Consider the following 26,916-nt stretch of genomic DNA (forward strand, 5'->3'; position numbering starts at 1 on the left):
AGGAGATATCACAGATATCTCGTACTTACCTTCCTCTGGCGGAATGGCCCGCTCTCCCCATACACTAGTATCACAGATATTTCCTACTTATCTTCCTCTGGCGGAATGGCAGGCTTTCCCCATACACTATTATCACAGATATTTCCTACTTACCTTCCTCTCCCGGAATGGCCCGCTGTCCCCATACACTAGTATCACAGATACCTCCTGCTTATCTTTCTCTCCCGGAATGGCCCGCTGTCCCCATACACTAGTATCACAGATATCTCCTGCTTACCTTCCTCTTGCGGAATGGCCTGCTGTCCCCATACACTAATATCACAGATATCTCCTACTTACCTTCCTCTGGCGGAATGGCCCGCTGTCCCCATACACTAGTATCACAGATATCTCCTGCTTACCTTCCTCTGGCGGAATGGCCCGCTGTCCCCATACACTAGTATCACAGATATCTCCTGCTTACCTTCCTCTCCCGGAATGGCCCGCTGTCCCCATACACTAGTATCACAGATATCTCCTGCTTACCTTTCTCTCCTGGAATGGCCTGCTGTCCCCATACACTAGTATCACAGATACCTCCTGCTTATCTTTCTCTCCCGGAATGGCCCGCTATCCCCATACACTAGTATCACAGATATCTCCTGCTTACCTTCCTCTTGCGGAATGGCCTGCTGTCCCGATACACTAATATCACAGATATCTCCTACTTACCTTCCTCTGGCGGAATGGCCCGCTGTCCCCATACACTAGTATCACAGATATCTCCTGCTTACCTTCCTCTGGCGGAATGGCCCGCTGTTCCCATACACTAGTATCACAGATATCTCCTGCTTACCTTCCTCTCCCGGAATGGCCCGCTGTCCCCATACACTAGTATCACAGATATCTCGTACTTATCGTCCTCTGGCGGAATGGCCCACTGTCCCCATAACTAGTATCACAGATATCTCCTACTTATCTTTCTCTTGCGGAATGGCCCGCTGTCCCCATACACTATTATCACAGATATTTCCTACTTACCTTCCTCTGGCGGAATGGCCCGCTGTCCCCATACACTAGTATCACAGATACCTCCTGCTTATCTTTCTCTCCCGGAAAGGCCCACTATCCCCATACACTAGTATCACAGATATCTCCTGCTTACCTTCCTCTGGCGGAATGGCCCGCTGTCCCCATACACTAGTATCACAGATATCTCCTACTTACTTTCCTCTGGCGGAATGGCCCGCCATACACTAGTATCACAGATATCTCCTACTTACCTTCCTCTGGCGGAATGACCCGCTGTCCCCATACACTAGTATCACAGATATCTCCTGCTTACCTTTCTCTCCTGGAATGGCCCGCTGTCCCCATACACTAGTATCACAGATATCTCCTACTTACCTTCCTCTTGCGGAATGGCCTGCTGTCCCCATACACTAATATCACAGATATCTCCTGCTTACCTTTCTCTCCTGGAATGGCCTGCTGTCCCCATACACTAGTATCACAGATACCTCCTGCTTATCTTTCTCTCCCGGAATGGCCCGCTATCCCCATACACTAGTATCACAGATATCTCTTGCTTACCTTCCTCTTGCGGAATGGCCTGCTGTCCCCATACACTAATATCACAGATATCTCCTACTTACCTTCCTCTGGCGGAATGGCCCGCTGTCCCCATACACTAGTATCACAGATATCTCCTGCTTACCTTCCTCTGGCGGAATGGCCCGCTGTTCCCATACACTAGTATCACAGATATCTCCTGCTTACCTTCCTCTCCCGGAATGGCCCGCTGTCCCCATACACTAGTATCACAGATATCTCGTACTTATCGTCCTCTGGCGGAATGGCCCACTGTCCCCATAACTAGTATCACAGATATCTCCTACTTATCTTTCTCTTGCGGAATGGCCCGCTGTCCCCATACACTATTATCACAGATATTTCCTACTTACCTTCCTCTGGCGGAATGGCCCGCTGTCCCCATACACTAGTATCACAGATACCTCCTGCTTATCTTTTTCTCCCGGAAAGGCCCACTATCCCCATACACTAGTATCACAGATATCTCCTGCTTACCTTCCTCTGGCGGAATGGCCTGCTGTCCCCATACACTAGTATCACAGATATCTCCTACTTACCTTCCTCTGGCGGAATGGCCCGCCATACACTAGTATCACAGATATCTCCTACTTACCTTCCTCTCCTGGAATGGCCCGCTGTCCCCATACACTAGTATCACAGATATCTCCTGCTTACCTTCCTCTCCCGGAATGGCCCGCTGTCCCCATACACTAGTATCACAGATATCTCCTACTTACCTTCCTCTTGCGGAATGGCCTGCTGTCCCCATACACTAATATCACAGATATCTCCTACTTACCTTCCTCTGGCGGAATGGCCCGCTGTCCCCATACACTAGTATCACAGATATCTCCTGCTTACCTTCCCCTGGCGGAATGGCCTGCTGTCCCCATACACTAGTATCACAGATATCTCCTGCTTACCTTCCTCTCCCGGAATGGCCCGCTGTCCCCATACACTAGTATCACAGATATCTCCTACTTATCTTTCTCTGGCGGAATGGCCCGCTGTCCCCATACACTAGTATCACAGATGTCTCCTAATTATCTTCCTCTGGCGGAATGTAGACTGTCCCCATACACTATTATCACAGATATTTCCTACTTACCTTCCTCTGGCAGAATGGCCCGCTGTCCCCATACACTAGTATCACAGATACCTCCTGCTTATCTTTCTCTCCTGGAATGGCCCGCTGTCCCCATACACTAGTATTACAGATATCTCCTGCTTACCTTCCTCCGGCGGAATGGCCCGCTGTCCCCATACACTAGTATCACAGATATCTCCTACTTACTTTCCTCTGGCGGAATGGCCCGCCATACACTAGTATCACAGATATCTCCTACTTACCTTCCTCTGGCGGAATGACCCGCTGTCCTCATACACTAGTATCACAGATATCTCCTGCTTACCTTTCTCTCCTGGAATGGCCCGCTGTCCCCATACACTAGTATCACAGATATCTCCTACTTACCTTCCTCTTGCGGAATGGCCTGCTGTCCCCATACACTAATATCACAGATATCTCCTACTTACCTTCCTCTGGCGGAATGGCCCGCTGTCCCCATACACTAGTATCACAGATATCTCCTGCTTACCTTCCTCTGGCGGAATGGCCCGCTGTCCCCATACACTAGTATCACAGATATCTCCTGCTTACCTTTCTCTCCTGGAATGGCCTGCTGTCCCCATACACTAGTATCACAGATATCTCCTACTTACCTTCCTCTGGCGGAATGGCCCACTGTCCCCATACACTAGTATCACAGATATCTCCTGCTTACCTTCCCCTGGCGGAATGGCCTGCTGTCCCCATACACTAGTATCACAGATATCTCCTGCTTACCTTCCTCTCCCGGAATGGCCCGCTGTCCCCATACACTAGTATCACAGATATCTCCTACTTACCTTCCTCTGGCTGAATGCAGACTGTCCCCATACACTATTATCACAGATATTTCCTACTTACCTTCCTCTGGTGGAATGGCCCGCTGTCCCCATACACTAGTATCACAGATACCTCCTGCTTACCTTCCTCTGGCGGAATGGCCCGCTGTCCCCATACACTAGTATCACAGATGTCTCCTACTTACCTTCCTCTGGCTGAATGCAGACTGTCCCCATACACTATTATCACAGATATTTCCTACTTACCTTCCTCTGGTGGAATGGCCCGCTGTCCCCATACACTAGTATCACAGATACCTCCTGCTTATCTTTCTCTCCTGGAATGGCCCGCTGTCCCCATACACTAGTATTACAGATATCTCCTGCTTACCTTCCTCCGGCGGAATGGCCCGCTGTCCCCATACACTAGTATCACAGATATCTCCTACTTACTTTCCTCTGGCGGAATGGCCCGCCATACACTAGTATCACAGATATCTCCTACTTACCTTCCTCTGGCGGAATGACCCGCTGTCCCCATACACTAGTATCACAGATATCTCCTGCTTACCTTTCTCTCCTGGAATGGCCCGCTGTCCCCATACACTAGTATCACAGATATCTCCTACTTACCTTCCTCTTGCGGAATGGCCTGCTGTCCCCATACACTAATATCACAGATATCTCCTACTTACCTTCCTCTGGCGGAATGGCCCGCTGTCCCCATACACTAGTGTCACAGATATCTCCCGCTTACCTTCCTCTGGCGGAATGGCCCGCTGTCCCCATACACTAGTATCACAGATATCTCCTGCTTACCTTTCTCTCCTGGAATGGCCTGCTGTCCCCATACACTAGTATCACAGATATCTCCTACTTACCTTCCTCTGGCGGAATGGCCCACTGTCCCCATACACTAGTATCACAGATATCTCCTGCTTACCTTCCCCTGGCGGAATGGCCTGCTGTCCCCATACACTAGTATCACAGATATCTCCTGCTTACCTTCCCCTGGCGGAATGGCCTGCTGTCCCCATACACTAGTATCACAGATATCTCCTGCTTACCTTCCTCTCCCGGAATGGCCCGCTGTCCCCATACAATAGTATCACAGATATCTCCTACTTATCTTTCTCTGGCGGAATGGCCCGCTGTCCCCATACACTAGTATCACAGATGTGTCCTACTTATCTTCCTCTGGCGGAATGCAGACTGTCCCCATACACTATTATCACAGATATTTCCTACTTACCTTCCTCTGGCGGAATGGCCCGCTGTCCCCATACACTAGTATCACAGATACCTCCTGCTTATCTTTCTCTCCTGGAAGGCCCGCTGTCCCCATACACTAGTATTACAGATATCTCCTGCTTACCTTCCTCCGGCGGAATGGCCCGCTGTCCCCATACACTAGTATCACAGATATCTCCTACTTACTTTCCTCTGGCGGAATGGCCCGCCATACACTAGTATCACAGATATCTCCTACTTACCTTCCTCTGGCGGAATGACCCGCTGTCCCCATACACTAGTATCACAGATATCTCCTGCTTACCTTTCTCTCCTGGAATGGCCCGCTGTCCCCATACACTAGTATCACAGATATCTCCTACTTACCTTCCTCTTGCGGAATGGCCTGCTGTCCCCATACACTAATATCACAGATATCTCCTACTTACCTTCCTCTGGCGGAATGGCCCGCTGTCCCCATACACTAGTATCACAGATATCTCCTGCTTACCTTCCTCTGGCGGAATGGCCCGCTGTCCCCATACACTAGTATCACAGATATCTCCTGCTTACCTTTCTCTCCTGGAATGGCCTGCTGTCCCCATACACTAGTATCACAGATATCTCCTACTTACCTTCCTCTGGCGGAATGGCCCACTGTCCCCATACACTAGTATCACAGATATCTCCTGCTTACCTTCCTCTGGCGGAATGGCCCGGTGTCCCCATACACTAGTATCACAGATATCTCCTGCTTACCTTTCTCTCCCGGAATGGCCCGCTGTCCCCATACACTAGTATCACAGATATCTCCTGCTTACCTTTCTCTCCTGGAATGGCTCGCTGTCCCCATACACTAGTATGGGGACAGAATTCATCAAGCTCCGAAAATGCAATACTTCCAGAGCTTGACTGAGGACGCATTCACCATCTTCAGATGGTGGTCCCCACCACTCCCCCTCTCTTTCTATCGATCCCCCCCCTCTTCATACTCTGCTCCCTAACACTTTCTTCCCACCTCTCTCTCTCCCCCACTTTTCTCTCTTCCCTACTCAAACCCCTCCTTCCCCCTCCCTCACTATCTCTCTCTGTAGCACCCCATCACTCTGTCCTGTGTGTCTCTAACCCTGGTGGGAGGAGTCAGACCTGTCATTACATTCCAACATGATGGCATCTTTTTTTTTAGCAGTCTTTAATTTTTTTTATATAGATAGCATCATTGCATCCAGCAGAAGACAGGTTATTTTATCTGTGTAGACAGTATCACACAATATAATCTGTAATGACATTTGACTGTGCAAAATTAAGGGGAGACTTAAGCCAGTCTTGGCCCCTGTTGGTCTTTTTTTACTTAGGACCCCTGAATTTCCAGCACCTACTTAGTATTATGCCTGATCCCCCTTGCTACACTTCACTTTCCCGCAGCTTTATATATAAACCCCCTGCATTACACCAGAGCAGGAAGATGATAGTATAGAGGCATAGTATATCACACAGTAGCTAAACCTCTACATATACCACAGTCACACAGAACCATTCAGCAAGGGTGTTAGTTCATGCCAGGTGCCTGGAGGCAATATAGATGGCTCCAGCTTGCCCCACTCCTCCAGTGTATCTAAAGCTTCAGTCAGCCCCTCCTGTCTCTCCAGCCAGCACCACAGCATCTCTACAGCCAGCCCCCTCTGTCTCTTCAATCAGCCCCCCTCTGTCTCTTCTGTCAGCCCCCCACTGTCTCTTCAATCAGCCCATCACTGTCTCTTCAATCAGCCCCCATCTGTCTCTTCAATCAGCCCCTCCCTGTCTCTTCTGTCAGCCCCCACTGTCTCTTCTGTCAGCCCCCCTCTGTCTCTCCAGTCTGCCCTCATTCTTACTCCTGCCAGCCCCCCTCTGTCTCTACAGTCAGTGGCCACTGTCTCTGCGGCCAGCCCCCTCTGGAATTTCACCTCTGCCATTCAGTCACACAGCTACAAATGACACTGCCCTGGCGCGGCTCTTGGAGGAACAGCCTTCCTGCCAGTACATACCTGCACCAACTTCCCCTGTTAATATTACCATAGAGAACTTTTGACCTAGAGATATTGGCAATAACAATTAGTGTGCAGATTAGCATGAAAGTAATTAACATCACTTATTGTAAGGGTGGAGCTTATTGTGACAGGTATTGTATTATACAATAATATTCTCCTACCCCTGCCAAGTGCTGGGAACACTTAAGCTGGGTAAACGCTGACAGATATATTGTATTTCGCCGATCAATTGATCGGCCAATATAGCTGGTGCCCGTCGGCCAGTGTGTACCAGTGATATGTCTGTGAACGTCGTTCACAGACATATCGCGTCGGCTGTGCTGCAAAGCCAATGGCAGATATATCTGCCCATCGGCCAGTGTGTATGAGCAGTCTGCTGACCGCCTGTACACATGCAGCAGAGGCCGAGGGGTGGGGGGCGGGAAACGACCAGCGGGACCCGCGGCCAGAAGCATATGATAGTCGTTCAGTGTGTATGAACGACCATCATCTGCAGATATATCTGCGCAGTGTGTACCCACCTTTAGTACACGGCCGAAATATCCATTCAGACGTTCCCAGTTACAGGTACGCTTATTATTTATTGTAATGTACAATCGGGGGTTCATGCCCCACATCATGGGGTAATGATGAAAATCAGGACTATGGACGGGGCGCAATAGTCAGTTTTTGATAGCATTATGATAAAGGAAAGCACCATTATGATTATTATCATTATTATTGTTATTAATAACATTTATATAGAACGTTCCCTTGGGTTCCACCCTAACAAACACACCCAGTAATTTCCTTTCATTAGTGTAGTATGTCATTTGTCTTCCATATATACCTGCTGGGCATCCTCAGACACCTGAGAGGATAGCTCCTACATGCAGCCTTTCCTTCAGTCTACAGCTCAGATCTATACATGAAATGAAAAACTCAGACATAACAGGGTACTTGCTCATCATAGCCAAGGAGTAGAGTTTGTTTCAGAGAATAGATTGCGCTGATGACGAAGATTCTCTATTTAATTCCTGAACACGATGTATAGTACAGCAGCAATAAATTCTACTTCATCTGTAACGGGGTACCTGGCAATCATTCATGGTATGGATGCTAGTGTATGGGGACAGCGGGCCACTTCAGGAGAGAAAGGTAAGGAAGAGATATCTGTGGTATCCCCTGTGTTACCTTTATGATGAATGGCCACAAAACTTAATTTCTACTTTTGTAGAAATTAAGTGATAATGAATAGACCCCTGAGTTGTTTGTCTTTACTGATCTGAGATATGCTACAGTGGAGCTGTAGCATATCCAAGGGTAATGCTACAGTGGAGCTGTAGCGTATCCAAGGGTAATACAAATAACTAAGGGCTTGGTGTATCAAGCAGTGAAAACAATGGAGAAGTGGGTCAGTGGAGAAGTTGCCCATAGCAACAAATCAGCATCTACCTATCATTTTATATGTACTTGATAAATGCTTCCTCAAAGCTGATTGGTTGCTATGGGCAACTTCTCCACTCTTATCATTGCTTGATACATCAAGCCCTAAGTCTGCCTGATGCTATACATGCAGGGATGAGGAGCACAGAAAGACTAAGGTATGTTTGTATAATAAACTTAAACTCCTGGTGAGTCTATAGGACAAGATAAGAGGGTAGTATGAATTTTATGGCTGAAGCTAAGTTTCATTGAGCAGAGTGTTCTATTTCACAGTGATTGGATTTAGAACCATATACAGTATACTTGTAACTTATCTTCCTCCTGAACACTGTAGGACCCATCCTGAGTATATCCTATAGGCTTATGATAATTACAGTATGTTCTTGTACGTTATAGGAGTAAGGTACAGGCTAATGTATAGCTGTCACCATGTACAACTATCTTCTACCCCTCTTTCACAGGATCTCTTTCAGAAGTTACAGTCCTGCCACTGTCTTGGGAGCATTTGGTCGCAACGTGACAAGAAGGAAAACAGACATGTGGCCCCTAGTGTTAGGGCCACTGTTGCCCAGTTTAATGCGGTGACAGCTTGTGTGACAGCATCCGTCCTGAGCGACATCCAGCTGAAACCACAACAGAGAGCCAAAGTGCTGGAGAAGTGGATCTCTATAGCACAGGTGAGAAAGGCGCACAGCCCCTCCCACCATAGGGTGACATAGACAGGAAATATATACATTACATGGGTCTGTTCCTCCCACCACAGGGTGACACAGACAGGAAGGAGCTATGTGACAAGGAGTCTGTCCCTCCCACCACAGGGTGACACAGACAGGAGGGAGCTATGTGACATGGGGTCTGTCCCTCCCACCACAAGGTGACACAGACAGGAGGGAGCTATGTGACATGGAGTCTGTCCCTCCCACCACAGGGTGACACAGACAGGAGGGAGCTATGTGACATGGAGTCTGTCCCTCCCACCACAGGGTGACACAGACAGGAGGGAGCTATGTAACATGGAGTCTGTCCCTCCCACCACAAGGTGACACAGACAGGAGGGAGCTATGTGACATGGGGTCTGTCCCTCCCACCACAAGGTGACACAGACAGGAGGGAGCTATGTAACATGGAGTCTGTCCCTCCCACCACAGGGTGACACAGACAGGAGGGAGCTATGTGACATGGGGTCTGTCCCTCCAACCACAGGGTGACAGAGACGCTACGTGACATGGGGTCTGATCCTCCCACCACAGGGTGAAACAGACAGGAGGGAGCTATGTGACATGGAGTCTGTCCCTCCCACCACAGGGTGACACAGACAGGAGGGAGCTATGTGACATGGGAGTCTGATCCTCCCACCACAGGGTGACACAGACAGGAGGTAGCTATGTGACATGGAGTCTGTCCCTCCCACCACAGGGTGACACAGACAGGAGGGAGCTATGTGACATGGGGTCTGATCCTCCCACCACAGGGTGAAACAGACAGGAGGGAGCTATGTGACATGGAGTCTGTCACTCCCACCACAGGCTGACACAGACAGGAGGGAGCTATGTGACATGGAGTCTGTCCCTCCCACCACAGGGTCACAGACAGGAGGGAGATATGTGACATGGGGTCTGATCCTCCCACCACAGGGTGACACAGACAGGAGGGAGCTATGTAACATGGAGTCTGTCCATCCCACCACAGGGTGACACAGACAGGAGCGAGCTATGTGACATGGAGTCTGTCCCTCCCACCACAGGGTGACACAGACAGGAGGGATCTATGTGACATGGAGTCTGTCCATCCCACCACAGGGTGAAACATACAGGAGGGAGCTATGTGACATGGGGTCTGATCCTCCCACCACAAGGTGACACAGACAGGAGGGAGCTATGTGACATGGAGTCTGTCCATCCCACCAAAGGGTGACACAGACATGAGGGAGCTATGTGACATGGAGTCTGTCCCTCCCACCACAGGGTGACACAGACAGGAGGGAGCTATGTGACATGGAGTCTGTCCATCCCACCACAGGGTGACACAGACAGGAGGGAGCTATGTGACATGGAGTCTGTCCCTCCCCCCACAGGGTGACATAGACAGGAGGGAGCTATGTAACATGGGGTCTGTCCCTCCCACCACAGGGTGACACAGACAGGAGGGAGCTATGTGACATGTGGTCTGTCCCTCCCACCACAGGGTGACACAGACAGGAGGGAGCTATGTGACATGTGGTCTGTCCCTCCCACCACAGGGTGACACAGACAGGAGGGAGCTATGTAACATGGAGTCTGTCCCTCCCACCACAGGGTGACACAGACAGGAGGGAGCTATGTGACATGTGGTCTGTCCCTCCCACCACAGGGTGACACAGACAGGAGGGGTTATGTGACATGGGGTCTGTCCCTCCCACCACAGGACAACACAGACAGGAGGGAGCTATGTGACATGGAGTCTGTCCCTCCCACCACAGAGAGACACAGACAGGAGTGAGCTATGTGACATGGGGTCTGTCCATCCCACCACAGTGTGACACAGACAGGAGGGAGCTATGTGACATGGAGTCTATCCCTCCCACCACAGGGTGACAGACATGAGTGAGCTATGTGACATGGAGTTTGTCCCTCCCACCACAGGGTGACATAGACAGGAAGGAGCTATGTGACATGGGGTCTGTCCCTCCCACCACAGGGTGACACAGACAGGAGGGAGCTATGTGACATGGAGTCTGTCCCTCCCACCACAGGGTGACACAGACAGGAGGGAGCTATGTGACATGGAGTCTATCCCTCCCACCACAGGGTGACAGACATGAGGGAGCTATGTGACATGGAGTTTGTCCCTCCCACCACAGGGTGACATAGACAGGAAAGAGCTATGTGACATGGGGTCTGTCCCTCCCACCACAGGGTGACACAGACAGGAGGGAGCTATGTGACATGGAGTCTGTCCCTCCCACCACAGGGTGACACAGACAGGAGGGAGCTATGTGACATGGAGTCTATCCCTCCCACCACAGGGTGACAGACATGAGGGAGCTATGTGACATGGAGTTTGTCCCTCCCACCACAGGGTGACATAGACATGCTGGAGTTATATGATGTGTAGTTTTTCTTTCCAGTATTGCAGATTTCTGCGTAACTTCTCTTCTCTTCGAGCCATTCTGTCAGCTCTTCAGTCAAATTCCATCTACCGGCTGAAAAGGTCATGGTCATCAGTGAGCAGGTATGGGTACCACAATGCCGCCCAGACAGCTTATGCTGCATTTTAATTTCACCTTAGCTATAGCTGTCAGTAAGTGCAAGGAGATGTACTTTTGAACACTGACACGGTCGCAGTCTAAGGGGCATATTCAATTGGGTGTGAGAATGGCAAGAAAACCCGCACCTGCAAGGTTGTTCCTGCAAGTGCGGTATTTTTGCAATTCAAATAGGTGCGGATTTTTTCTTTTCTTTGTGTGCCGGGAGATTTTAATTCAAGCACTTTCAGAGCAAGTGTGAGTCTTCCTAAAATCGTTAATTTTAGGTAAAAAACGGCGGGCGCGAGGTTTAGCAAGGAATAAAACTTGCGCCCAATTTTGTAATACCGTGATTATGCGCGTACCCGATAGCCACGGTATCCAATTTTAAAAAAGTGGTCGCGGTGAAAACCCCGCACCGCGTAAAAAAAAAAGAAGAGAATTCTGCACTTACCTGCCCGGGAGTCTCCGGCGGTCTCCACGGCTCCCGGTGGCCTCCCCTCTATCTTCTCACTGGAGAGGAGGCTGCTGGGAGTCCCGGGGGCTGTTGGGAGGCTCCAGGGGCTGGTGGGAGGGGCAAGGGCTGCTGGGAGATGTAGTTCTCCCAGTGCCCATTGTGGGGGGGCACAAATAAACCGGGGGTGACACCCTCATGCACACACATACATTCACTCATACACACTTACAAACAGTAACAAACACTCACACTGACATTCTCATCCTTCTGCAGAAGACCCGGGTTCCGACGCTGGATGAAGAATACAGAGCTGCTTAAGGTAAGTAATTAAGGATTAATTAAGCTAATTGGAAACTTCCAATTGCTTAATTAGTCGTCTTGGGTGCCGCCGGGGTGCCAGAGCAAGTCCCGCTGATTTTTCCTAAAAATTAACGATTTTCTCCGGAGGTGCGTGAATAAAAAAATCTCCCGGCGCGTAAAAAAAGAAAAAATACGCACCTATTTGAATAGCGAAAAAAACCTGCACCTCGCAGGTGCGGGTTTTTTGGTATTCTAGCACCCAATTGAATATGCCCCTGTGACTGAAAATCTTTAATAACTTCTGGTTTACGACTAGTCCCTGTTATATATCTGTTAGCTGTAATATGTGTTTGTGACTAGCTGAGGTAGTGCTGCCTGCATTATCTTACTGACCACCTATTCACTGCAAAAGTACCTACTTTATATATATATATATATATATATATATATATATATGCTACAATAAGGCACAGGTGCACTCATCCTGATTACTGGGATGCTTCATAAGATTATGTTATTAATAAAATATGAATTTACTGTTACTGGATCATTCGTTCACCAAAAAATAATAGATACATTGGCATTAACACACTAATATATTAACCCTAACAATTTAGGATTAATGTATCAGGGATTAAGAAGACTGAGGGGGTGATGTAAGAGAGATAAAGTATCAACCAATCAGTTTCTAGCTGTCATTTTGCATCTGATTTGCTTTGAAAGAGGAGTGTGCTACTGTGCGGGCTCCAGTGTTTCTGTTCCCTCCAGGGAAGCTTCATGCCCAGTTCCAAGATGTCCGCCGTGATCACTACAAAGCATGCGCAGGGGCCATCTTGCTTTTATCATGGTGGGAGACAGAAGTCTCCTACTTAGCTCTTCACCCTACCTGCAAGCAGCATACATTCACCGGCTTCGCTCAAGCTCTGCTCCAGCACTAGTGTACATGTAACAGTGAGTACGGCTGTACCGGTTATCTATCAATAAACCAACACCACTGGTTAAGTAACTCTGTTGCTCATAGTTTGAGTCATCCGCTGGTGCTTGCCTATATAACTCTGCAGTATCAACACCTGATAAACACATCATTTCCACTTTATCTCTCTCCACACTCTCTCCAAGGTTTTATACATATCCCCCATTTATTACTTGTAAGCTCCGGAAAAATAAAAGTCAAAAACAAGATAAAAAAAAAAATCCAAAAATTTAACAAAAATTCTAAAAAAAACCCCTTTAAACAAATTCTTTATGCAGAGTATAACACATTATTTTTAATGATTTTCGTTAAAACCTGTATTGCAACCTCCATACTTATTATATAGTCATCTCCTAAAATATCTTCCTCTGACACCGCGCCTGTAAACGCTTTCTCTACCCCAGGGACAACCTGAACATCTTCCATAAACTATCCGCCATCTTCTCGGACGATAACAACCACGAGATGAGCCGCGAGATCCTGACAAAGGTAACACAGTGAGTGCTGCGTATCTTTACTGACTGTAGAGCTGCGATTTCATCCTAATCGAGATCCTGACAAAGGTAACACAGTGAGTGCTGCGTATCTGTACTGACTGTAGAGCTGCGATTTCATCCTAATTTTGTGTAAATTGCACTTATCAAAGTCCCACAATGGAGAGATCTAGGTAAAATGCTCTCTATAATACAACAATGGTGAGGTCGGCTTAAAGAACGCGCAACAATAAACTAAAAGATAGATAGCAAATGTAAAAGTTTGCTTCATAAACTCTCATATATCGCGTAAATGGGTGCACCCGAAAAATGTGACATCCAACTAGAAATGCCAATTTGTGGTACTTGTGGCAAGATTGCGTGGACGGCTCGCAGGACTCAAGTCGCACCTAATGGATTGATTCCATACTTCCATGACACCGGTCTTGCTAACAAGCTCACATAAAGGGGCCCATTTATTAATGTTCGCATTTGCAATGCGATCTGGGCATGACATTACCGCTCATGATCGCATTGCAAAATGCGATCATAGCGCCGGAATATATCATCCGGCACCCGCAGGGACAGAGGCTCCGAATGGAGCCCATCCCTGCGATGTGCCCGGAGTACTGCCAGGGCTACGGCGCATGCGTAGTCGCAGTGATTGCACATGCGCGGCCGCCATTGCTGGGGAAGATTCCGGGGGAACCCTCTGCCGGCTAATTATGTGATGTGTAGCCCATAGGCTACAGCGGCTAACGTCTTGGTTGGTAAAATTTGGCAGCATCGCATCCCCCAAAGAAACCTATGGGGGCTGCGGCTGCCAGCGGGAATGGCGGGATTGCAGCAGGGTATCGGAGATAGTCGGGTGTTTTCTGGGATTAAGCCGCAAATACACAGTGATAAATGGGCCCTTATGTGGTAATGGAAAATAACGGTGTCTGTTTTGACAGGATGAGATTCCGCTTCGCAGAACGAACAGCGCACGCAACGAGCCGCGCCCACTTCAGAGGTCGGCTTCACAAGTCCGCTCCACGGTAAGTCAGAGAGATCACACGGCTCTTACACGGCTGGCTGCTGCTGAAGTGGCGTGTGACATGGAAATTAGTAACTTGTTTCACTATATGATAATTAACTTGTGTGTGTGTATAAATAGCCAGATCGAGAAAGCGGCACTCAACGGGTTAATAAAAAAGACTTCAGACAAGTTCCATCAGGTCACCGTTTCGGGTTTATTTCAACCCATCATCAGGACACATATGATGACGGGTTGAAATAAACCTGAAACGTTAACCTGATGGAACTTGTCTGAAGTCTTTTTTATTAACCCGTTGAGTGCTGAGCTCTCGATCTGGCTATTTTATCTCATGACTGGCACCTCAGTATTTTCATTATGTGAATGGGATTGCCGACTCTATGGACAATATATGCAAAAGATGCTATCTGAAACTATCTATGCCACCCCCCACCCCCAGAGCACTGGGTTCTGTTGTTTGGGCCTAATAAACCCTAGGTAGATAGTCAATTGCAAATACAGGTTGAGTCTCCCATATCCAAATATTCCGAAATACGGAATATTTTTAGCATAACTGAGATAATGAAATCTTTGATTTTTGATGTTTTAATGTACACAAACTTTGTTTAAGGCACAAAATTATTAAAAATAAAGTATAAAATGACTTATAGGCTGTGTGTATAAGGTGTATATAAAACGTAAATGAATTTCATGTACAGTATGTACACAAACTTTGTTTGAGCCACAAAATTATTGAAAGTATTGTATAAAATTACCTTCAGGCTGTGTGTATAAGGTGTGTATAACACATACATACATTCTGTGTTAAGATTTGGACCCTGTTCCTAAGACATTTCAGTATGGTATGCAATTATTCCAAAATACGGAATATTCCGATATCCAAAATAGCCTTGGTCCCAAGTATTTTGGATATGGGAGACTCAACCTGTACTACACAGTTACATAAATTGCCATATTAGACTAAACCTAATAACCATGCTGAGTAGAGGGATACACACATCATAGATACATACAATCATACGGAAGGCTTTGCTGGACACCTGAGCGCTTAGGATGTATTCCTCCTCTGCAATGGGACCTTCATACCCCCATTTTACCACACAAGTGTCATCTGGGTATGGAATCGTGTCCCCCGCCCATAACTCAGAATCACTGTAGGCTGCCCAAGCAACAACGGTTTATATGATAATCTTTTCTATACAGAGCATACTTGCCAACTCTCACTGATTGTCAGGGAGACTCCCTGACATAGTAGTAATCTCCCTGACTTCCTGAAGAGTCTAGCAATCTCCCTCATTTCACCTTACCCCCAATATGCAGTTGTTATATAAAAAAAAAACACAGAGAAATATACAAATAGTATAATTTTCCTGTATTGGGTATAAGGCACAATGGGCCTGATTCAGAGCCGCTCGTAAGCGGCCGCTTACGAGCGATGTTTGCCCAACTGCGCATGCGTACGTATCGTTATACGCATGCGCGAACCAGTCAGTGCGGCCGAAATTCATGTGCTCGCAAATTAGCGAATGCCTGATAATTTGAGTGACAGAATGAGGCGTATGTGGGTGGTAACAGGGGAAGGTGCTTGAAAACGGGGAGTGGAGATCAGAACGCAGGCGTGCTTAAAGGTCAAAACGGGCGTTTTATGGGTGTGCATAATTAAAACAGCAGCGTCATTGACCACGTCACTGGGTTATTTAATAGCCAGAACTGCTCGCAAAATTGTGGTAGCAAAAACCAACCACAAGAATAGCGAGCAGTTCATACGCTGGTCGATGTACTCGATTAATCTAATAAATAGCGGACATGACGTAGGATGCGAGCGGCCAGGGGGCGTAGTTTCCCAAAAAACGTCCGCAAGTTTTTTTGTTCGCTCGTTCAGACCTAGAGGCGTGAACAGACTGCAAACAGCGAACGGTTCATTTGAATAGCCACCCCTATTTTCTGGACAAGCGAGCGCTAATTGCGTCCGGCTCTGAATCAGGCCTAATGATCCCTATGACTAACATGAATTTTCTGAGAAGTATCAGTCGGTTTTCATCAACAAGTAGCTCTTACTAACTGCTTTGGGGCTCATTTACATGTGGATGTAAGTCAGATGTATGACACGCCTCTCAGATGTAGCAGTACACGCCCACTTTACAGCCGCGCTCATAGGTGTTGCTTCCACAATCTCCCTAAAATGCTTTTTCAAAAGAAGGTAAGTATGATACAGAGTGCGGCAGCCGTTTTGTGGCCTGAACCGATATACGCAGGAAAACAGTGTACTAAGAACCAATGACATCGTTTTGAGAAGGTGCACGGTGGGCCAGCCAGTTTATGGCTTGTATGCGGATGATATAGCTGTTATTTACCGTCCCCCTGGCCCTCCTTCCAAATTCATTGAGAGCTTCGCTTCCTGGCTCCCTCACTTTCTCTCCTCTGACCTTCCCTCTCTTATCCTAGGTGACTTCAATATTCCTATTGATATCCCCACAGAATCCGCTGCCTCCAAACTTCTTACCCTCACCTCATTTGGTCTCTCCCAATGGACCTCCTCACCCTCCCATGTGAGTGGTCACTCACTTGACCTGGTCTTCACTCACCGTTGTGATATTTCTGATTACTCCAATTCCCCATTCCCCCTCTCTGACCATCACTTTCTCTCTTTTAACCTATACCTCTCTCCTTCCCTTCCTCTACCTCCTAAGGCCACCATCACTAAGCGTAACATTGACGCTATTGACACCATTTCTTTTTCTTCCCAGCTTGATTCACTTCTCTCCCCTATCCTGTAAATGCACCAGATACCTGCAAAAGTGTTCACGAACTGCCGAGCGACAGTGGAGAAGATCACGCTCTAAGGCTAATTTTCTCCATTTCAAATTTATGCTCTCATCATACAGTGCTGCCCTTTCCCTCTCTAAACAGTCATATTTCAAGAACCTCATCTCCTCTCAGTCCTCAAATCCCCAACGTCTCTTCACCACCTTCAACTGCCTCCTCCGCCCACCCCCTCCTCGCTCTCTGCCCTTGACTTTGCTACCTACTTTACATCTAAAAATTTACTCCATACGTCAGGACATCATATCCCACCAGCCCCCCTGCTATCCACCTCCTCTCTTCCCAGATCACCCCTCTCCTTCCATTTTACCTACTCTAACTTTCTTCTCCCCTGTATCTGGAGAGGAAGTCATATCCCTCATCCAGTCCTCCCCCCTTTCCACCTCCCCCTTTGACCCTATCCTTTCACGTCTCCTCCGCTACCTCCCTCCTTCTGCCTGCTCCCATCTTGCCCACCTCTTTAATCTCTCCCTATCATCAGGCACTGTCCCGTCTGCATTCAAGCATGCCCTTGTCTCCCCCATACTAAAACACCTACCCTTGATCCTAACACTCTCTCCAACTACCGTCCCATCTCTCTCCTCCCTTTTGCCTCCAAGCTTCTTGAGCGTGTTGTTTACGAGCGCCTTACCACCTTTCTTTCCTCTCACTCCCTCCTTGACCCTTTTCAGTATCGCTTCCGTTCTCTCCACTCCACTGAAACTTCCCTCACTAAAGTCAGCAATGACCTCCTTGCTGCTAAATCCAAGGGCCACTACTCCCTGCTCATTCTCCTTGACCTTTCTGCTGCTTTCGACACTGTGGACCACCCTCTCCTTCTGCAAATCCTTCACTCCCTTGGTCTACGTGACACTACCCTCTCCTGGCTATCCTCCTACCTCTCTGACCGATCCTTCTCTGTCTCCTCTCATGGCTCCTCTTCTCCCCCACAGCCTCTTGCAGTAGGTGTTCCACAAGGTTCTTGGACCTCTCCTTTTCTCACTCTATACATCCTCACTAGGTGAACTCATCAGCTCTTTTGACCTCCAATATCATTTCTATGCTGATGATACTCAGATCTACCTTTCCTCCCCTGACCTCTCTCCTCACTCGTGTCTCCAACTGTCTCTCGGCCATCTCTTCCTGGATGTCCCAGCGATTTCTTAAACTTAATATGTCTAAGACTGAGCTAATCATCTTCCCTCCCCCCTACATAACCACACTTCCCACAATTTCCTTATCAATTGATGGCACAACTATCTCCTCTAGCCCCAAAGTGCGCTGTCTTGGAGTTATCCTGGACTCCTCCCTCTCCCTCAAACCACATATCCAGAATCTCTCACATACCTGTCGTATTCATCTTAAAAATATTTCCAAGATTAGACCCTATCTCACCCAGGATGCCACTAAAACCCTCATTCACTCATTGGTCATCTCCAGATTGGACTACTGTAACCTCCTCCTATCTGGCCTCCCCAAATCCCTTCTCTCCCCTCTCCAGTCTGTCCTCAATGCTGGTGCTCGGCTCATCTTCCTCTCAAAACGCTCTGCATCTGCCTCCCCTCTCCTACAAGCTCTCCACTGGCTCCCCTTCCCTTTTAGAACCCAATTTAAGGTTCTCACACTCACTTACAAAGCCCTCAGCCATACCTCTCCCATTTACATCTCTGATCTCATCTCCCTTCACTCTCCTGTCCGCCCTCTTCATTCAACAAATGCATGCCACCTTTCATGCCAATTGATTACTTCCTCCCACTCCCGCCTCCAAGATTTTGCCCGCACTGCTCCCCACCTTTGGAACTCTCTCCCGCCTCACATCAGACTCTCCACCTTTCTTCAATCCTTCAAACGGGCTCTCAAGACCCACTATTTCATCAAAGCCTTCCAGCTGTCATCTTAACTTGCTGCTACATACTCCTCTCTCCCTGCCTACCCCATCTATTTCACCCCTGTCTGTCTGTCCCTCCCCCTTAGAATGTAAGCTCCGATGAGCAGGGTCCTCTACCCTCATGTGCTTCTCCTTACTCTACCTTCATCTACTTCTTACTCTCTACCAGGGCACCTAACACTTGGTTGCTTTGCATTGTTGCTTATCTGGGTGTTATGGCCGCGAATGTAGCAATGTATATTATCCATGCCCTGTAATGTATTGTATTGTACTGTAAGTCACTGTAAATCTATTTATGTACTTTGTAAGGCGCTGCGAAACACTTGTGGCGCCATATAATTAAACGATAATAATTATAGTAATAATATACCTCCCAACATTTAGACACACGAAATCGGGATAATATAAGCTCCACCCCAATTCACCTAACCTCGACCCAGAATCTCCCACTGCGTACGCCCAGCCCCTTATTGGATCTGCAAATTGGGACAGTCACTACAAAAGCTGGACAGATGGGAAGTATGACAGCCTTTCCATTCCCAACAGAAACGTGACATCATTGGGGAATTATTAAGCAACCTTCTTCAGCTGTTGTGACAAGTTATCTTCAGGTTTCTATAGAACTGACATCCGGTCGCACAGCTCCGTGTACTAAGACAGTTCTTCATCCTGCCTGCGTTCTAAGCTCCCCAGTGTACACGTCTGTACTGTATATTCTAACACGCAGAACGCTAAACACCTTACTACACAACGCTGGAAAGCACGTGCATCCCAATTCACGGCCCCCAGTACATCTCCATATAAAATAGATAAGAAGGGGGCAAGTCCCGGTCATTCCTCGGCTCAAGGTTCTGATCAGCAGGCTCCAAGGGTATACAGAATTCTTAGGGGTATATTTACTAAAGTGTGAGTTTTTAGAAGTGGAGATGTTGCCCATAGCAATCAATCAGATTCTAGCTATTATCTTCTAGAAGATGCTCATTACATGTTAAGTAGAATCTGATTGGTTGCTATGGGCAACATCTCCATTTCTAAAAACTCTCACTTCAGTAATTATACCTCTCTTAGGGCAAAATTTACTAAGCGGCGGTTTGACTGCGGTTTCTATTCTATTCTAAACCTTGGCGGTTTGGTGGCGGTTTCTATTCTATTCTAAACCCCGGCGGTTTGGTGGCGGTTTCTATTCTATTCTAAACCCCGGAGGTTTGGTTACGGTTTTGCAGCGGTTTCTAAATGACAGCCCTGTTCTATTCTATTCTAAAATGTGTTTTGATGGCAGTTTTGCAGCGGTTTTGGCCTTAGTAAATCTGCAGATAGCAAAACCGCCGCTAAACCACAGTCAAAACACATTTTAGAATAGAATAGAACAGGGCTGTCATTTAGAAACCACTGCAAAATCGCCACCAAATCCCCGGGGTTTAGAATAGAATAGAAACCGCCGTTTAGTAAATTTTGCCCTTAGACTTGTTGTAGAGGGAAATATTAACCCAGCAGTGCGGAGTCCAAGGTAAGCTTTCCCTGTAGTAGCTTTATAAATAATAAATCATGCACAATATTACAGGACTGCCTGCAATTATAACCTTAACACAGCCCCTTAGTAGCGTGGGCTTATTATTGTCCAACTTCTGCTGCAGCGCTGTACAGTCCGACACATTAAAGCAACGTATATTTAAGTAAAAGTTGATTTCCACCTTCAGACATTAACATTTTATATAACATACTGTATGCCCTTCATTTATGTTTATAGATACCTTCTGTGTTTCTAGCTAAGATTTTCCCATCACATTTTAGGTGGTATAATTTTTGCTCTTGGATATGTCATAGAACTGCTTTGTAAATCGAATTGCATAGAAGCCAAAGAGAATAGCTGAACAATTAAATAAAAACAAACAAAACCTGTGTGATGATAAAAAAAATATCCTTCTTGTAAATTACAGAAGGATAAAGAGTACCCAATGTACTCTGTACAACACAATAAATGAAAGTGGTCTGCAGCAAGAATATTGTTATATATAAGTCTCATCATTTTTAATGAGATAAATTAAGAGAAGAATAAACGAATAATCTCCTCATACTTTTTTCAAGAGCTCTCAATTATCTTCTTTGCAGCGACCAGCCCAGGGGACTGTGCCTTACCTTGGGACATTTCTGACCGACCTTGTCATGCTGGACACCGCACTCCCGGACTACGTAGAGGTGAGAACAGCTCTTTGTGTATTTATGACTGACGATAAATATTGGATACGCCATTCTCTAACAGATAATGCATTTGTCATTCGGCCCTCCGTTTAACCTCTTTGTTTCACAGGGCGGGCTGATAAACTTTGACAAGAGGCGGAAGGTGAGTCTTGTCCCGCCCGCATACGCAGATAGAAATCCAGCCTCCTTGCCCCAAAAGCTGACGCTTTCCCCTTTTTCTAGGAGTATGAAGTATTGGCCAAGATTCAGAAGCTTCAGCTCACCTGCCGACATTATGTTTTGACGCCAAAGCCGGAGCTATTACAGGCCTTTTACACCCACCGGCAGCTGACTGAGGACCAGAGGTGAGGGGCGCAGGCGCTGACCATATAAACGGACACCTGACATTATCCCTGAAAGGCATTTAGTTTTGAAATTTGCGGAGGTCAATGAGGACAATGAAGATTTATTTAATAGGGGCTGACGTTTGTGGGCATTTAATACATAGTATATTACACCTTCACAAAGACAAACTGTCATCTGCATAAAAATATATTAAAAACCCAAAATGTACAAACGATACTAAACAACACATACCGTACTAAACAATACTGTACAGTACAATACTAATTTAGTACATTTGTTGTCTAGCTTTGTATTATGTGATAGACCCATAAATTTGTCATCTGGGAGGGCGGATAATGTGGATTCACATGGACAAGTAGAATAACCAGTATTTAACATATCTACATGTATTAGTCATTCTGTTGTCATATCTAGAGATCTGGAAAACTTGCACTGCTGGGAAGCCTGATCTCTGAATGCCAGGTGCTAGATTATAATAAGGATATATGTAGCTTTCACTCTGTCTATCGCACACAAACAGAGACCGGTTTATCTGCTGGTTAGAGTTTACAATTTACTCAATAAATGGGTGTGACTGCTGTTGTTGTGACTGTGTCTAGTATTCATGGTCATATAATGGATATATTATTATTGTTATGTTCTTACAGAAGACGTATTATTACAGCAGGTGTATTATTACGGCAGATGTGTTATTACACTAAGATTTATGTTTGCGTTATAATTAATGCATCATGGTACAATAAATAATGTTGGTATAACCTTTTACAATTTATTTTGGCGTCACAGTTACAGGATTTCCCGCACCATTGAGCCCCCAGCGGATTCCTGCCCGAACTCCCCTCGTATCCGCAGGAAACTGACCAAACGGTTCAGCTCGTAGGTTCTTATTTTATTATTATTACTATCATTTGTTTATTTAGTGCCAGCATATTCCGCAGTTTTTCAGTTGTATGTATATTATGTTCTTACTGGGTCCACTCTTCATAGCTCCAGTGCTTTTACTGGGTCCACTCTCCATAGCTCCAGTGCTTTTACTGGGTCCTCTCTCCATAGCTCCAGTGCTTTTACTGGGTCCACTCTCCATAGCTCCAGTCCTCCCACTAGGTCTACTCTCCATAGCTCAAGTCCTCCCACTAGGTCTACTGTCCATAGCTCCAGTCCTCCTACTAGGCCTAATCTCTATAGCTCCAGTCCTCCTACTAGGCCTACTCTCTATAGCTCCAGTCCTCCTACTAGGCCTACTCTCTATAGCTCCAGTCCTCCTACTAGGCCTACTCTCTATAGCTCCAGTCCTCTCACTAGGTCTACTCTCCATAGCTCCAGTACTCCCACTAGGTCTACTCTCCGTAGCTCCAGTCCTCCCACTAGGTCTACTCTCTGTAGCTCCAGTCCTCCCACTAGACCTACTCTCCATAGCTCCAGTCCTCCCACTAGACCTACTCTCCGTAGCTCCAGTCCTCCCACTAGACCTACTCTCCGTAGCTCCAGTCCTCCCACTAGACCTACTCTCCATAGCTCCAGTCCTCCCACTAGACCTACTCTCCATAGCTCCAGTACTCTAACTAGGTCCACTCTCCATAGCTCCAGTCCTCACACTAGGTCAACTCTCCATAGCCCCAGTACTCTAACTAGGTCCACTCTCCATAGCCCCAGTACTCTAACTAGGTCCACTCTCCATAGCCCCAGTACTCTAACTAGGTCCACTCTCCATAGCTCCAGTCCTCCCACTAGGTCTACTCTCCATAGCTCCAGTCCTCCCACTAGGTCAACTCTCCATAGCCCCAGTACTCTAACTAGGTCCACTCTCCATAGCTCCAGTCCTCCCACTAGGTCTACTCTCCATAGCTCCAGTCCTCCCACTAGGTCTACTCTCCATAGCTCCAGTCCATAGTTTGGAGAGAGATAAAGTGGAGAGATATAAGGGGCATTATGTACTAAGCCTTGGATAGAGATAAAGTACCAACTAATCAGAAGCTAACTGTAATTTTGTAAGCAGAGCCTGTAACATGACAGTCAGGAGCCTATTTGATCTTTTTTCCATGCATGTTTAAGGGAAATATGAGGCTGATTCAGAGATGTACGCACACCCGATGTTTTGCGTAAATCTCAGATGGTTAATGATTGGCGCAGAATCTGTACTGTACATATGCTGATCAGTGTCTGCGACATCGTTCGCAGAGCCCCCAAGTCGCAGCATGGTTTGGGGGTAGGGCAGAGCGACTCGGGGCCGTGTCACCCCAATTTTGTAGGCGTGACAATGTCAGAGTTTGCGTCTTTCAACACAGATTTTCTGGCCCCCGGCAGAGGAGTCCTGGCGGCCAGCCTGAGTAAGCTTTGGCTTACTAGATGGCCAATGGCGTCCTCGGATGCAGCACTCGGATCTGCGATGCTGACAGGAGTCGTCTTTTGCCCTTAGACGTCTCCTGCAGCATTGGCATGTTAGCTTGTTAGCTGTACGGTATTGCACAGCTGCAGCGTACAGAGGGCCTCATTCAGAGATGTACACAAACCCGATGGTTTGTGTACATCTCCGATGTAAGAAAATCAGCGCATCCGGCCACTCGCAATCATGCTACGGTTTAGGGGGCACTGCAAGCTTTCTCGCAGTCACCGATCGGCGCATGCGCAGTACAGATCCTTCGCATGTACCGATCAGTAACCATCGCAGATGTACGCAAGCCATGGGGTTTGCGTACATGTCTGAATGAGGCCCTTTGTCACCATTTACATACACTGTATGCAAATCAGCAGTTCTGTCATGTACTGTACGTCTTCTCTTATGTCACAGGTTACTATTAGGCTCGGAAGTATTTAGTCCCAAGTTGAATGGTGACCGAGTATCCCCGTCGGGATCCTGCAGCAGCTGTGAGATTGATGAGGGACTGATTGCAGCACTGTGCCCTGCGGAGCCTGCCTCAGGCAAGGTAACTGAGTGTGTAATATAATGTGATGAGCCAAGTGACAGATGACGAGAGAGGGAGGGGGATCTGTACAGTACACAGGTCCTGATTCAGAGGCGGACACAATCCCGATGTTTGCAGAGATGAGTGATCACTTTTGTAGTGCACATGGTTCTGAGTTGCACTGCGCATGCGTCCCGATGTATTATCGATGGCGGTCGCAGAGCAATTGACAGTCAGTGAGCGTTTGTGGTATTTAACAGTCTGAGTCTGTGTACGCAGTTGCAATAGCTCTGCCGACTGACTTCCGACGGACATTCTGAGCAACCAAAGGCTTGCTGGGAGAATCGATGGTGCGCCCGTTGTGCAGCCAATGGTGAGCCTTTGTACACAAGCGGCGAATCAGAGATGCCACCGATTAGGGTCCACTGCTGAATCAGGCCCAAGAGGGAATGGGCGGTCCAAGTGCTAAAATGTATATTATTTATTCATTGGAAAACCTCACACCTCATGCCTCCTTCTCTAACCTCTCCCTGCACCTGCATCTTTACATTGCTAGACCAGGGAGACGGGCTGGCAGCTACGTAGGCTGCTAATTACTATGTTTGTAATATAGAAAACAAAGGAAGGAAGTGGACCGCTCCCCTCATGGGACTAAAGCCCCTCTGCTAATCCAGCTGTGGTCAATAGCACACACACAAAGGAAAGACAATGATAGCTGTGCAGGCCAGCCACTACTGATCTGCATCCCATCCAGCCCTCATAGGTCACTCAGGCTTTGGTTTAATATGTTACATAGGTAATAAGATGTTACAGGGGTAATAAGACACTCAGGAGCTGGGTAATAATATGTTACAGGGGTAATAAGACACTCAGGAGCTGGGTAATAAGATGTTACAGGGGTAATAAGACACTCAGGAGCTGGGTTACTGTAATAAGATGTTACAGGAGTAATAAGACACTCAGGAGCTGGGTTACTGTAATAAGATGTTACAGGGGTAATAAGACACCCAGGAGCTGGGTTACTGTAATAAGATGTTACAGGAGTAATAAGACACTCAGGAGCTGGGTTACTGTAATAAGATGTTACAGGAGTAATAAGACACTCAGGAGCTGGGTTACTGTAATAAGATGTTACAGGAGTAATAAGACACTCAGGAGCTGGGTTACTGTAATAAGATGTTACAGGAGTAATAAGACACTCAGGAGCTGGGTTACTGTAATAAGATGTTACAGGGGTAATAAGACACTCAGGAGCTGGGTTACTGTAATAAGATGTTACAGGGGTAATAAGACACTCAGGAGCTGGGTTACTGTAATAAGATGTTACAGGAGTAATAAGACACTCAGGAGCTGGGTTACTGTAATATGATGTTACAGGGGTAATAAGACACTCAGGAGCTGGGTTACTGTAATAAGATGTTACTGGGGTAATAAGACACTCAGGAGCTGGGTTACTCTAATAAGATGTTACAGGAGTAATAATACTGAGGAGCTGGGTTACTGTAATAAGATGTTACAGGGGTAATAAGACACTCAGGAGCTGGGTTACTGTAATAAGATGTTACTGGGGTAATAAGACACTCAGGAGCTGGGTTACTGTAATAAGATGTTACAGGGGTAATAAGACACTCAGGAGCTGGGTTACTGTAATAAGATGTTACAGGGGTAATAAGACACTCAGGAGCTGGGTTACTGTAATAAGATGTTAAAGGTGTAATAAGACACTCAGGAGCTGGGTTACTGTAATAAGATGTTAAAGGTGTAATAAGACACTCAGGAGCTGGGTTACTGTAATAATATGTTACATAGGTATATAATACACTCAGGAGCTGGGTTACTGTAATAAGATGTTACATAGGGTAATAATACACTCAGGAGCTGGGTTACTGTAATACGATGTTACAGGGGTAATAAGGCACTCAGGAACGGTGTTACTGTAATAAGATGTTACAGGGGTAATAATACACTCAGGAGCTGGGTTACTGTAATAAGATGTTACATAGGGTAATAATACACTCAGGAGCTGGGTTACTGTAATACGATGTTACAGGGGTAATAAGGCACTCAGGAACGGTGTTACTGTAATAAGATGTTACAGGGGTAATAAGGCACTCAGGAACGGTGTTACTGTAATAAGATGTTACAGGGGTAATAACACACTCAGGAGCTGGGTTAC

At 46.9% G+C, this 26,916-nt stretch overlaps 1 protein-coding gene across 2 annotated transcripts in view; it reads left to right on the top strand.

Moving 5' to 3' along the window:
- RGL3 (ral guanine nucleotide dissociation stimulator like 3) overlaps positions 1-26,916 on the top strand; it is a 78,764-nt gene that overhangs the window by 47,582 nt on the left and 4,266 nt on the right. For both annotated transcript variants that reach the window (XM_088473902.1, XM_088473903.1), the window contains 9 exons: positions 8,603-8,818; positions 11,248-11,351; positions 13,499-13,583; positions 14,521-14,604; positions 21,403-21,489; positions 21,602-21,634; positions 21,715-21,836; positions 22,624-22,713; positions 24,626-24,761. In XM_088473902.1, coding sequence (XP_088330028.1) covers positions 8,603-8,818; positions 11,248-11,351; positions 13,499-13,583; positions 14,521-14,604; positions 21,403-21,489; positions 21,602-21,634; positions 21,715-21,836; positions 22,624-22,713; positions 24,626-24,761 — 957 coding nt within the window. The remainder of the gene's footprint in view (positions 1-8,602; positions 8,819-11,247; positions 11,352-13,498; positions 13,584-14,520; positions 14,605-21,402; positions 21,490-21,601; positions 21,635-21,714; positions 21,837-22,623; positions 22,714-24,625; positions 24,762-26,916) is intronic.

Source organism: Taudactylus pleione, unplaced genomic scaffold (genome assembly GCF_031769625.1).
Source record: "Taudactylus pleione unplaced genomic scaffold, aTauple2 ptg000145l, whole genome shotgun sequence".
Classification (NCBI taxonomy): Eukaryota; Metazoa; Chordata; class Amphibia; order Anura; family Myobatrachidae; genus Taudactylus; species Taudactylus pleione.